This window comes from Mercenaria mercenaria, chromosome 12 (assembly GCF_021730395.1).
Source record: "Mercenaria mercenaria strain notata chromosome 12, MADL_Memer_1, whole genome shotgun sequence".
NCBI classification, from domain to species: Eukaryota; Metazoa; Mollusca; class Bivalvia; order Venerida; family Veneridae; genus Mercenaria; species Mercenaria mercenaria.
Window position 1 is genome coordinate 53,744,713 of NC_069372.1, and position 12,320 is coordinate 53,757,032.

The following is a 12,320-nucleotide window of genomic DNA, read 5'->3' on the forward strand; positions in this document are numbered from 1 at the left end:
TAGATCTATATTTATTCCGAGTAATTTTCTCTGTTGAAAAAGGATGTTAGATTTCCCTCAAAATCTTTTAAAAAGTCAAGCTATATCATGTAATGTACAAAATGTGAATAATTTTATTGACTTTTACGTGCACGTATTTGTTTTGCAAAACTGTAACGTTTGTGTAATAGTAATACAGACGCTGCAAGTCATTGGTTACTTTTTAGTCAGTACATCAAGTTTGTACGTTTTTCTCTTAATGAATGTTAGTCCCCCACCCCACAGTAACTCTAGCTTTGATACACTGAACAAGTCGACACACAGACCTTACATATCGTAGTAGGACAGCAATGAGTATATAAAGTTCATTTATTAACTAAAAAGTAGCCATTTATTTGGAGCTTTTTATTGTTTATATTTCCTGTTACGCTCAATTATTGCGTAGTAATAAGGAACAAGCCTTTACGTTTCATCTATAATTGTTGTACCGTTTTTCTGGGTAATGTTTTATCAACGACCGTGTTTCCTGTAGACAAAGTTCAGCTAATGTTTATAATCCAAGTGCAGATAAGTTTATTACGTTTTGTTATTTTCACTGAATGTAAACAAGTTATTGTTCGTTAAAATGTCATGGTACAAGTGCATTGTGTCAGCTAAGAAGTATCATTTGTCTGACAACTTTTTTTTCATTAGTACAGTCCGGATACCTGCAAACAATGGATATTTGATCACTTGAGAATAAATTCATTCTCTGGCAGCGTTTACAGACATGTTTCATAATAGCGGTGTTTTTATGCAAAAATGATGGGCAACTCAAAAAACAACAATTAAAAACGCAACCAACATATCTAATTGCAAACGTTAACTCGAAATTGCTATTACCTTTTGAAGTTACTAGTGTAGTGTTGGCTTGTAAGCCAGATGAGGGAACTCGGTAGTGTTCGGCAATTTCCGGGCCATTTCGTATTCCCGATTTTACGTCTTCGTGAAAAAACGTAATCAAATGGAAATTACCGATTGTCATCACGTATTCACTACCTTTACAATTATAACCATCTTAACCTTATTCATCACTGCATATTACACATGTGTTAACTTTTATCAGGAGAAGAGAACGATATAAAATAGTCATTTTGCAGAAGAAACACACAACTAGTTGAAAGTTACTGTAACAGTTTTTATTCGTCAACATCAGAAAATTACACATCTATATTGCACTCATATTGCACCGACATATGGGCTCGAGAGCGATTCCACAAACCATCAAGTGTTCTACACAATCGAGCCAAAACTAATTAAGACACTAATTAACAATACATTTTGATGAGTTTACTCTTGTTACAAAATCTCAACTGTTACGATCAGAAGAAAAAAATTAAAGTTGTTAGGAAAATTCATAGCACTTTTGCATAACATAGATTCGAGTATAGGTCGGTGGTTAAAAAGAAAACTGTCGTATCTCATATAAAATAAAGGAGTTACGATAGTTTTCCGTTCAGCCCTCGATATAAGATATTAATGATTATGTATATAGTTATAAATGATAATAAATACGATGAAATATTACAATGAAAATGTGGTTAATGAGATCAAATGAACTTTGCCGTTGGGTTCGTAAAGTATAACGTCTCAATTAAAGTTAATATCCATGGTATACCATTTCCGATTTTAAGTATCTCTTCGTCAACATTCTTATAATAGCAAAGTCCAGTCTTGATATGCATCAATTCTGGTTCTTCTCTAATCGTGTTTTAAACCCAACATTGTTCTAAAGTTAATTTAGTCCGTTATGTCTTTTTAAATCACTCAAGGCAATAAAAGAATTTTCTAAATAAGCTTAAACTCGATAAAAACAGCGATTTAAATTATTTTGATGTGTATATTTTAAATGTATTACCTCTATTTTGAAAATAATCCAACTTGAATGAAAGAAAGTTTTCTGTATAATATCATAAACTCGAGAAAACTATAGTAAGACATGTTTCGCAAGGGTATTCGCTGAATTACTTATTAAATAATGTGTAAAGAACGTTATCAATACTAAAAATCAGGCATTTTCTGATATTTCAGACTTTCATATCTTTTTTTTTTCAAAAGTAGGTTGAAAATTCTGCCAGCGTAATAAATGATCGAATAATTTAAGAACTACCTAAAGCCTTTTTCTGAGAGCTTTTACCAGGTCTGATACAATATTCACAGCTACGCCAATTTTCAGCGGTCCATGTGGAAAGAACCATGCATGATGGAAACCAGTTCTGTAATGTCTGTGGATTACTTTGGTTCCCGCAGTGTTTAGTCGCTCTGCGTACATAACCCCATCGTCACGGATAAAGTCGTACCCGCACGTGACAATATAGGCTTCCGGTAGGTTTCCTAGCAACGAGTCATTGGCCATAAGCGGTGCTGCAAACGGGTCTGTTAAAACTTTTTCAATCCTGTTTGACAAAACCTCGTTTCCGAAGTCGGCATTAGTATTTAAGTTCTCTATAAGAGATTTATTTCTTACATATTCTGACTTCATCCAGATTCTTTGGTCCACCATAGCTGCAAATTGAGATCGTTTAAGGGTCAGAGATGTGTGGTTATTTTTCAAGAAGTCCTCATAGTGCACGGGAGACACTCCAAGATAGTTTGTAACGAACACCACTGATAATGGATTATTGATACTGTCATGAAAATAGTACGTGTTTTCCACGAAAGACGTTGTTTTGAAGTCTAAAAATTGTAGACATGGCACTATTAAAAACTGCATGGCTATGACTTCACGCATGTGCAGTGCTATAGATGCCGCCATGTTTCCACCGGCACTGTCACCGCCAATAGCAACGCGGAATGGATCTATTCGGAACTCTTCAGTACGATCTGTGACATATTTCACAACCTTTATGCAGTCTTCCAAAGGTGCGGGGTATGGGAATTCTGGACTTAGGCGATAACTGAAAAAAGAAGTCAAAATTTTATCACTACATGTCAAGTACACAGAGATCCGGTGGAAAATTTATTGTAAACTGTCCGCTCATGGAATTGATCCTATTTTAACCTTGATCATTTTTTCATATTGCCTTGATAAAAATCAACCTTGAAATTATTTAATACCTCAAATTTTAATGTCATGCTTAAAATTAACTTGAACCTATATAAGGTCACTCCCTAAGCGTAAATATTTTCTTGATAACAGATAATATGTTAACAACCATGCAAAAACAATGTGAAAATATTCATGAAGATAACGAAAATCTGGACTCACTTGATTGAGATAATAACAACGCCACTTTCTCGAGATATTTTCCTAATGAGAGGATCATAACTATCTGAAATAGAAAGGAAAAATAGCTTTAAAAACTACATATGACCAGTTTATACCTTCTTGCGGCTTCGTTTTTTTGCGCTAAACGCCATTTGTTTTTCAATGTTAGTTATTTTACGCAGTTTTAGTATTATTTTCCTCAAAACAGATTCATTCAAGTAGTTTGTTCTCGTGCAATCTTAAATCTTGAGTTAAATTGACATGTGACGAAACTTCGCTCTATATTCTTGCATTCCTTTAGTTTTATTAGTCATTGTTCTTCGCATCAGCGAGAAGGATGAATGCTTTCAAACATTTTGTCAGAACGTAAGAAATTAAGTTGGTTCATCTGTGCCCTCTCGGCTGGATGTCCATATCGCTGTTCCTACATGTAGAGGTTGGTTAACTGAAATCACTCTAGTCTTGGAACCAAACCTGTGTTGCTTAGCAACCCACAGCATTAGTTAGTACCCAGTCAAAGTTAGCGGCAAGTGATTTTGCCTTAGTGACCAGTGTAGACCAAGATCAGCCTGAACATCCGTGCAGTCTGATCATGGTCTGCACTGTTCGCTATTCAGATGAACACCCCTTTCAAAAATAAATAAATAAACGGATGTTTCGAACGCGCATTTTGTTAGAGTAGCGACGGTACTTTTGCACCTTTATATCAAGATATCAGATGCCGCTGCGGACAGTATTTCAGTCATCTTTGTAGAACTACCAACCTTTTCACAAACAAGTTGCTTGGCTTCCTTAAACGTAGGTTACCAAATGAACCGCTTCGGTAGCCCAGTGGTAGGGCACACTCTTGGAGTGTGGGAGGTCAAGGGTTCGCTCCCCGGCCGCATCTTACTAAAGACATGAAAAATGTTACTAGTAACTTCCTCGCTTGGCGCTCACCATAAAAAGGATAGTACCGGCCATCTCGGTGCCAGTATAATATGACTGGATTCTGTATCATATCACGTGTCTACGGCGTGATATTCCAGTGAGTCAGCGCTTTAGAGCTGGGCATTCCGCTCACTGCTACAAGCACCGTCGTTTATACGGCTGAAAAAAAATGTTGAAAAAAAAATCACTCAACCCGAACATCCAGCTAATGGGTACCGGACCGAAGTATGTTCATATAGGGAAACGAACGGCTGGAACTTACCGACTGACATTGTACTCCAGCCTCCTCCGTGCATGAAAATTAAGACAGGTCTATCATCAGATCTGTAAGTAGACACTGGCTCATAAAGAACAACACGAACACCAGCAATTCTTGTGTCGTTTATCTAAAATATAGTTAAAACAAACAAAAAGATACATCACATTACAGTTCAAACCAATAAAATCTATAAAAAGATCCTTCGGAAGCAAAGAATGCAACCAAGAATAATAATAGGAGACTCGGGTTGATTGAGCCTGTTCATGAGAGGTAATGAAATGTGCAACACCTCTCATTCCCCCCTAGCACCGGCTTAAGCGGAACTCTATTACACATATGTTGAATGGACTCCATGATCCCAAAGAACCAGAAAATATAACAACACTGAATTCAATTACGTGGAGACTTTTTAAAGCGGCCACTCGGCACTTAAAGATTGCTGTTGTGAAAGTTAGTAAAATCTGTAAAAAGATCATTCGAAAGCAAAGAATGCAACCAAGAATAATAATAGCAGACTCGGTTTGATTGAGTCTGTTCAAGTCTCAATGCTGTCAACCACTTCAGTAATATTTATGTCCGTGTAGAGTCAGCATGTACGAGGCCTTTTTTTGTCGGTACTAGGAAAAACTGTACGACACTAGGAAGAATATCTTAACATAGCGTTGTTTTTTCTCTCTCTCTCTCTCTCTCTTCATACTGACAATGAAAACTCATCACGTAGTGATCGTAGTCTTTATCTACTTACCCTTAAGGTTTGGTCAGCAGTTAGGGACAACCCCCAAGGTTGACCGGTCATCTGTGCTAGTATAAACCAGTCTGCAATCTTCCTGTCGAGAGGCGAAAAGTAGTTCGTCAGACCTAATTTCACCATGCCATCTATCTGAAGTTGAAATGGAAGAAAATATATTTAAATGGATTATTGTCGTACCACTTCCTCTTCCCCACCTCACCCCCGCCCCTATCCAAAAAAACAAAGATTTTGTTTTTTCTTTCTATATTTTCTTTAAACGTGACGACCAACATGTGTAAACAAAACACTGACATATTGCTTGTGCATTTTCATATACAAACTTGTAAATCACTTGATGATTATTTTAAGTATACTGATGTTTTTATAGTTACGTTCCAAAGACCCTTAGTTACTTTCAAAAGTAAGCATGTTCATAACGTTTTTCGGCAAAACAAGAAATATTCTCAAATTTTGAAAATATTTTAAAAGTCAATGTATGATAAAGGGACACGTCCTCAGATATTTGTTATTTTTTAACTTAAGAATGTTTGCATGAGTTAGTACTTGTAAATAAAATAAAACAAAGTAAGTGAATGAGTATAACATGCAGTTAGTGAACGCTTAGTGAATTGCCCTCTTCACTATTGACCAGAGCTACTCAGCAAGTGTTGAGTTAATTCATATCTGCTAGTTTTGTCTTTAGACCAGCAATCCTGTGTTGAACTATTAACCGGTCAATAGAAGAAACTAAGAACCGACGGTAAATATAAGGAGTCGTATACTAATATTTATTTATAAAACGATCAAATACATGTAGTGCACGTTTAATAGAAAGAAAAGTCACGCAATAGAAGTACAAAATCGGCTGTTAAATAGAAGTCATTTTGCTGACTTCTAAATTAAAGTTAATAATAATGACTTTAAATAAAATATTTTTACGATTTCTGATACTGGATGTTTGTCATTCTTAAAGGAAAGTAAGTAAATGTACTAAATTTAGCAAGCCCTTCTCATATCTGATGGCGTTCAAATAATCGAAAAGTTTTCAACAACTTACAAACATACAAACAATATTTGATACAAAAAACGAAAATAGGGTTTATAACTGAATTCCGTATTTGCACATTTCTCTGTGTAGCGCACTTTGCAAAAAATGACATTAGCCTAAAGTAGTTAAAATATCTACTAAGCTATGCGTATTCAACGAGTAACGAATTACCAGTAATTATGTCATATAGTTTTTTTACAACAATGAGCCTATCCTTTTTAAATACCCCCATACCACATTCCATTGCATTTTTTTTTTTTTAAAAAAGACAAAATATTACATACCAGTATAGAATTAACAAATGAGAGATTTATTTTTCGAAAGATTGTGAGTTTTTAACCCTATGCCATAAAAATATAAGCTTTATATTTTCTTTTCAGAGAGGCTATAATGGAAAGACATAAAGTTTATATTTCAAGTTTACAGAATAACTCTGTTAACTTAAAGCAGCTTGTTGATGATTTTAAATAGACATTATCTTTTGACTCTATCTCAACAAAGTGCAGTCCTTTATTTGTGTATAATGCATTCATATCATCTTTATATAGCTTCGTTTATCTAATCTTTAGGTTTTCTGTTTAAATAGAAAGCACACGTCAGTAAATATAGAAAATACACTTAACACCGTGTATGAAATTTGTTAAAATCATGTACAATGTATATCATTGAAATATTTTCTAAGTAAAGAATACGTTCTTATTCGAAAATTTGCACTTGTTATATGAAGAATTTACAGAGAATACCTACCCCACCTCCCCCCTCCCCCTACCCCCCAAAAATAATACATTTGACACCCAATACATTGGTACTTGTCATGAAATAATCCTAAAATGCATATACAGGCTTCACTCAGAGGTATTGTAAGAAAACATATGACTATTGAGATAAATGAAAACTAGCTCAACATAATCTCATAATTCTGGTTCTTTCGTATTTACCAGACGGATTCAAAAACGCAATGCATATGTGTTTAACATGTATGATCATTTGATTACTAAATGCTACGGCAACACGTGCTGCCACCATATAAAATGTTTATTAAAAGATAAACCAAAATGACCTTTTCAACGCGACGAATCACAAAAAGTAAAACGTCTTACCAAATGTTTGTATGTCCGCATTGATGCATCTATAATTTTCACCGTTAACTGCTCGGGGATATCCTCCGGGACTGGAGTATCCAAATAATAACTGATAAACAGCGCCACAAGAATGACTAAAACAGCCCAAAAAGCCACCCTAGCCATCTTCAGGCAGTACCTCCTGTAAGCGGAAGTCTTCATGAGAATCGAGCAGATGTTATCCGAATATAAAGACAACAATCTCCGCAGACGACCTTTCGAACGACCCATTTATTACATGCAATTTTTAATTACAACAGTTTAAAATGTGGAGATTCAAATGTAATAAATTATTTATCAGCTGTTCCCACATTACATGTAAAAGTTAATGTGTCAGTGTGTTTATTGTAAATCATCTTAAACTTTGATCCCTCTGTCGGATAATGTTCGGTACAAATACGTGTACCCTCACAAGTGCATTATCTAAACACACTCTTGAAAACGCTTTAATGTTGAAAATCATTAGCGTTTTAGTACGAATATCCTAAAGTGACACTATATATCAGTTCATTTTTATTTCGTTTTCTCGAAATCTTATTTCGTTATAATGGAATTTTACTTCGATATTCGAAATTTTAATTTGTTTTGTGTCTTATTATTGTTTCTTTAAAAGTAAAATCTCCGAAAAAAAAAAGAAATAAGATTTAACTAGGCCACGAAAAAATAAGGCGTCCAATTTATATTTTTATACAAAAAACACTGGCGCTTTCTCAAGTGACATTACCATGCAGTGTATTTTATATTTCGTTTTACCGAATCTTATTTCGCTTTTTAAATCTTTTTTCATTACATTATAATGAAATCCTACTTCGATATTTCAACTCAATTATCAATTCGTTTTAAACTTTAATTAATGATTCGTTTAAAGAATTTATATCTTTCGGATAAGATATCAATATGAACGAAACAGTATTTCAAAAGAAAAACAGAAACGAAATAAGCCGATGGTTTCGTTATTACGTATTGCTATTTCTATAAAAACAAACTTAACTATGCACTGAGTGTGTCTCTTATAGGCCTCCGTATTATAGGACTAGAAACTCGTAAGATTATTTTACGGACATTTTTTACATTTGAAATTGTGTCTCAAAACGAGTTTACGATATATGACAAGGATAATGGAAATTCCATCACATTGCAAGTTATCGTATCTACTGGTTGAAACCTTGAACACTTTTCGTGCAAATGACATAATATATTTTCTTATATCGGTATCAAACTTCAATATGCCCGGTCGACATGGGGAGTAATAAGTGCGTGTTTAGTTTTTAAATTAGTCATTTATACACTTTACTATACTGTATCATTATGACAAATATACAACTGCAACGCTGTATAACATAATGATAAAAAGTATTGACAAAAATCAAGACATTAAAATAGCCAATAGCCGTGTGGACGGGTGAAAATTGTTTATCTGTTTGTTAAAAACATTCAGCTTTTCCCTCAATATTTATTTATACAGAACCCATTTCAAGAAGAGTGTAAATGAAAAAGATGCAGTGAAAAATATGAAAAACTCCATAAAGAATAGTAAATATGAATCAACATCGGGCGGTCACTTTGTTCCCTTCCTTTCGGTGTCTGAATACTGAAGTGGTGTCAGGGCGTAGCAGTTGCAATTTTATAACAAACAGTTACACTTTCAAAGAGTAAGATAGTTTAAACATGATTTTTTTCGTGTAAGAATCAAGGCTGTACTTAAATTACTCACACTGTTGCTATTAATGTTACTACTACTACCACTACTACTACTACTACCATAACTACTACCATTACTGCTACTGCTACTGCTGCTGCTGCTACTGCTACTGCTACTGCTACTGCTACTGCTACTGCTGCTGCTGCTGCTGCTGCTGTTGCTACTGCTACTGCTGCTGCTGCTGCTGCTGCTGTTGCTACTGCTACTGCTACTGCTACTGCTACTGCTACTGCTGCTGCTGTTGCTACTGCTACTGCTACTGCTGCTGCTGCTGCTACTGCTACTGCTACTGCTACTGCTACTGCTACTGCTGTTACTACTGCTACAGCTACTGCTACTGCTACTGCTACTGCTGCTATTGCTATTGCTATTGCTACTGCGACTGCGACTGCGACTGTTATTGCTACTACTACTACTGTTACTACTACTGCTGCGACTGCTACTATTGCTACTGCTACTGCGACTGCTACTGTTACTGCTACTACTACTACTGTTACTACTGCTACTGCAACTGTTACTACTGCTACTACTACTGTTACTACTGCTACTGCTACTGTTACTACTACTACTACTACTGTTACTACTGCTACTACTACTGTTACTACTGCTACTGCTACTGTTACTACTACTGCTACTGCTACTACTACTACTGTTACTACTGCTACTACTACTGTTACTACTGCTACTGCTACTGCTACTGCTACTGCTACTACTACTGCTACTGCTACTACTACTGTTACTACTGCTACTGCTACTGCTACTACTACTACTGCTGCTACTGCTACTGCTGCTGCTGCTGCTGCTGCTGCTGCTGCTGCTGCTATTGCTACTGCTACTGCGACTGCTACTGTTACTGCTACTACTACTACTGTTACTACTGCTACTGCCACTGCTGCTGCTGCTGCTATTGCTACTGCTACTGCTGCTGTTGTTATTGCTATTGCTACTGCTACTGCTACTGCTTCTGCTGCTGCTGCTGCTGGTATTGCTACTGCTGCTGGTATTGCTATTGCTGTTGCTACTGCTGCTGCTGCTATTGCTATTGCTGCTGCTATTGCTATTGCTACTGCTACTGCTACTGCTACTGCTACTGCTACTGCTACTGCTACTGCTACTGCTACTGCTACTGCTACTGCTACTGCTACTGCTACTGCTACTGCTACTGCTTCTGCTACTGCTACTGCTACTGCTACTGCTACTACTGATAATAAGAACAATAATTATGATAAATATAGTAAGCACCAGGACTATTTCATGAAAACTTGAACCTCTGGACTGTCAAGTTAACAATGAAAATATATACAGGACACAATGCAATCCTTCTCTAATATAACACAAAGGGATGGTATTCAACATATTGTCTATTGCTAAATCAGACATATGTAATGTCAATATGTATGAAGCAGTTATATAACTTTATGTTATAATCAACCTATATATAATGCACGTGGAGTCTGATATGATAGGAAAATGTCGGTTATCACGTAGATATGAAACGGCCTTTATGCTACGCAATACGGAAATACCCGATGTTTCACGATTGAGATACGAATATGTAATCTAAATGGCTTTTGTGAATGGAGAGAGGAAAAATATTGAGTTTGAGTTAATGACTTGTAATTTTTAGCACTATAATTATATAGAAAAATGTGGGTTACTCCGCAATTAGTCGTAGTCAGGCTCTACGTAGAAAATGGTCTATTAAATCAGATTATTAATCTTGTGACATGTACTCCATAACATGGTCGTTGGTTTCTTGTACTCTTGGTTGTGATATATAAATGATATTTCTTTTTACGCAGTTTATATAAATAACTTTTGTGGTTATGGAGATTTAGTTTAGGGGTCTGTTTAGTAGTGTTTACAGCGGGTAGAGATCGAAGGCGTTTCACGCGTAACTGAAAACACAGCAACTGGCTTTCATACTGGAATGAAATAAACGTTTCATGTGTAACTGAAACAAAGCAAACTTATTTCATACTGGAATGAAATAAACATTTCATGTGTATTTGAAACACAGCAACTGTCTTTCATACTGGAATGAAATAACCGTTTCATGTGTAATTGAAACATAGCAACTGTATTTCATACTGGAATGAAATAAACGTTTCATGTGTATTTGAAACACAGCAACTGTCTTTCATACTGGAATGAAATAAACGTTTCATGTGTAATTGAAATACAGCAACTTTATTTCATACTGGAATGAAATAACCGTTTCATGTGTATTTGAAACACAGCAACTGTCTTTCATACAGGAATGAAATAAACGTTTAATGTTTAATTGAAACACAGCAAGTGTATTTCATACCGGACTGAAATCAACGTTTCACGTGTATTTGAAACGCAGCAAGAGTATTTCATACTGGAATGAAATAAACGTGTTTAATATATATTATATCGTCGACAAAACAGCAAACAAGGTACATAGTACGTCATGGTATAATCTGTAGTAAACAAAAGCAAGTTTGAAATTTGAACACTTCCGTAACTACTGCATTATCATCCAGCTAAACAGTTCTCCAGAGTAGTCGCCCATATTGGTTAAGTACAGATAAAGTTGCAACACAAAGCAGCTCCCAGTCCAGAAGCTTCCCTTGTTCATTAGCATGCCAGGTATAAAGCACCCATAAATGAGGCTCTTATCTGAATGCAAGTTGTTCCAGCTGGAGGAGCGGGGAATCAAACTCGCGATTCCTCCGGATCCATCACTCTTCAGAACTCTTTTGAAGAACAAGAGACAATGTTGGTCCTAAAATCTCTCGTCACTATCACAAACAATATTGATAGAAAGTCATCCAGGAAACACTTCCGCCAAACAACATGAAATAAGGCAAGACTTTTTGGACAAGAATATTTGCTTAAAGTTGCCACTAAAATGCATATAGAAAAGTGACCACGCCATTCAGCGGTCATGTTTTTGTTGTTGTTGTTTTTTGATAACTCAAAGCAATGGTTTAAAGTTACGTAAGAATTATTTCTATGAAGACGACTTTTGAAGATGTTTTCTATTCCAAGCTCTGTACGCCGCCTTTGAGACGAAAATAAAACTAAAGACGGTTGCTAAAACCTATGGCACACTTCGGTGTCGGCCCTGTGGTTGAGGAAGAGATTTTGTGCGGACATTTTAATTTTATTTTGAGCTTTATTGTCCATATCTGTTGACAAATCGCCTTTGTTACCTTTGTTAATACTGCTTTTTTCCCGTGAATAACCTTATATCCGATGGTCCCATAGTCAATAACATACATTTGAGCCGCACTATGAGAAAACCAACATAGTGCATTTGCGACCAGCATGGATC

General features: G+C 35.8%; 2 protein-coding genes across 2 annotated transcripts; both read right to left on the bottom strand.

Annotated features, from left to right (window-relative positions):
- Nucleotides 1–1,135: 1,135 nt before the first annotated feature.
- LOC123535502 (neutral cholesterol ester hydrolase 1-like) lies at nt 1,136–7,626 on the bottom strand. Its single transcript, XM_045318219.2, has 5 exons — nt 7,294–7,626; nt 5,161–5,295; nt 4,419–4,542; nt 3,227–3,290; nt 1,136–2,915 (listed from the first exon to the last, which is right to left on the bottom strand). The coding sequence occupies exons 1-5, from the start codon at nt 7,543–7,545 to the stop codon at nt 2,129–2,131; spliced, it is 1,362 nt and encodes a 453-aa protein (XP_045174154.1). The 5' UTR covers nt 7,546–7,626; the 3' UTR covers nt 1,136–2,128.
- Nucleotides 7,627–8,959: 1,333 nt separating this feature from the next.
- LOC128547575 (uncharacterized protein DDB_G0271670-like) lies at nt 8,960–12,267 on the bottom strand. The gene is made up of 2 exons (XM_053520582.1): nt 12,199–12,267; nt 8,960–10,291 (listed from the first exon to the last, which is right to left on the bottom strand). Exons 1-2 carry the CDS (start codon nt 12,265–12,267, stop codon nt 8,960–8,962), a joined length of 1,401 nt encoding a protein of 466 aa, XP_053376557.1.
- Between the last annotated feature and the right edge of the window lie 53 nt (nt 12,268–12,320).

Excerpts from the sequence above, each read along its gene's own strand:
- LOC123535502 (XM_045318219.2), bottom strand. The coding sequence starts at position 7,545 with ATGGGTCGTTCGAAAGGTCGTCTGCGGAGATTGTTGTCTTTATATTCG. Across the intron at positions 5,296-7,293 it reads TGCGGACATACAAACATTTG|ATAGATGGCATGGTGAAATT; the intron begins GTAAGACGTTTT and ends TTTCAACTTCAG. Across the intron at positions 4,543-5,160 it reads CTGCTGACCAAACCTTAAGG|ATAAACGACACAAGAATTGC; the intron begins GTAAGTAGATAA and ends ACTATATTTTAG.
- LOC128547575 (XM_053520582.1), bottom strand. The coding sequence starts at position 12,267 with ATGTATGTTATTGACTATGGGACCATCGGATATAAGGTTATTCACGGG. Across the intron at positions 10,292-12,198 it reads AAAAAGCAGTATTAACAAAG|TCCAGAGGTTCAAGTTTTCA; the intron begins GTAACAAAGGCG and ends TTAACTTGACAG.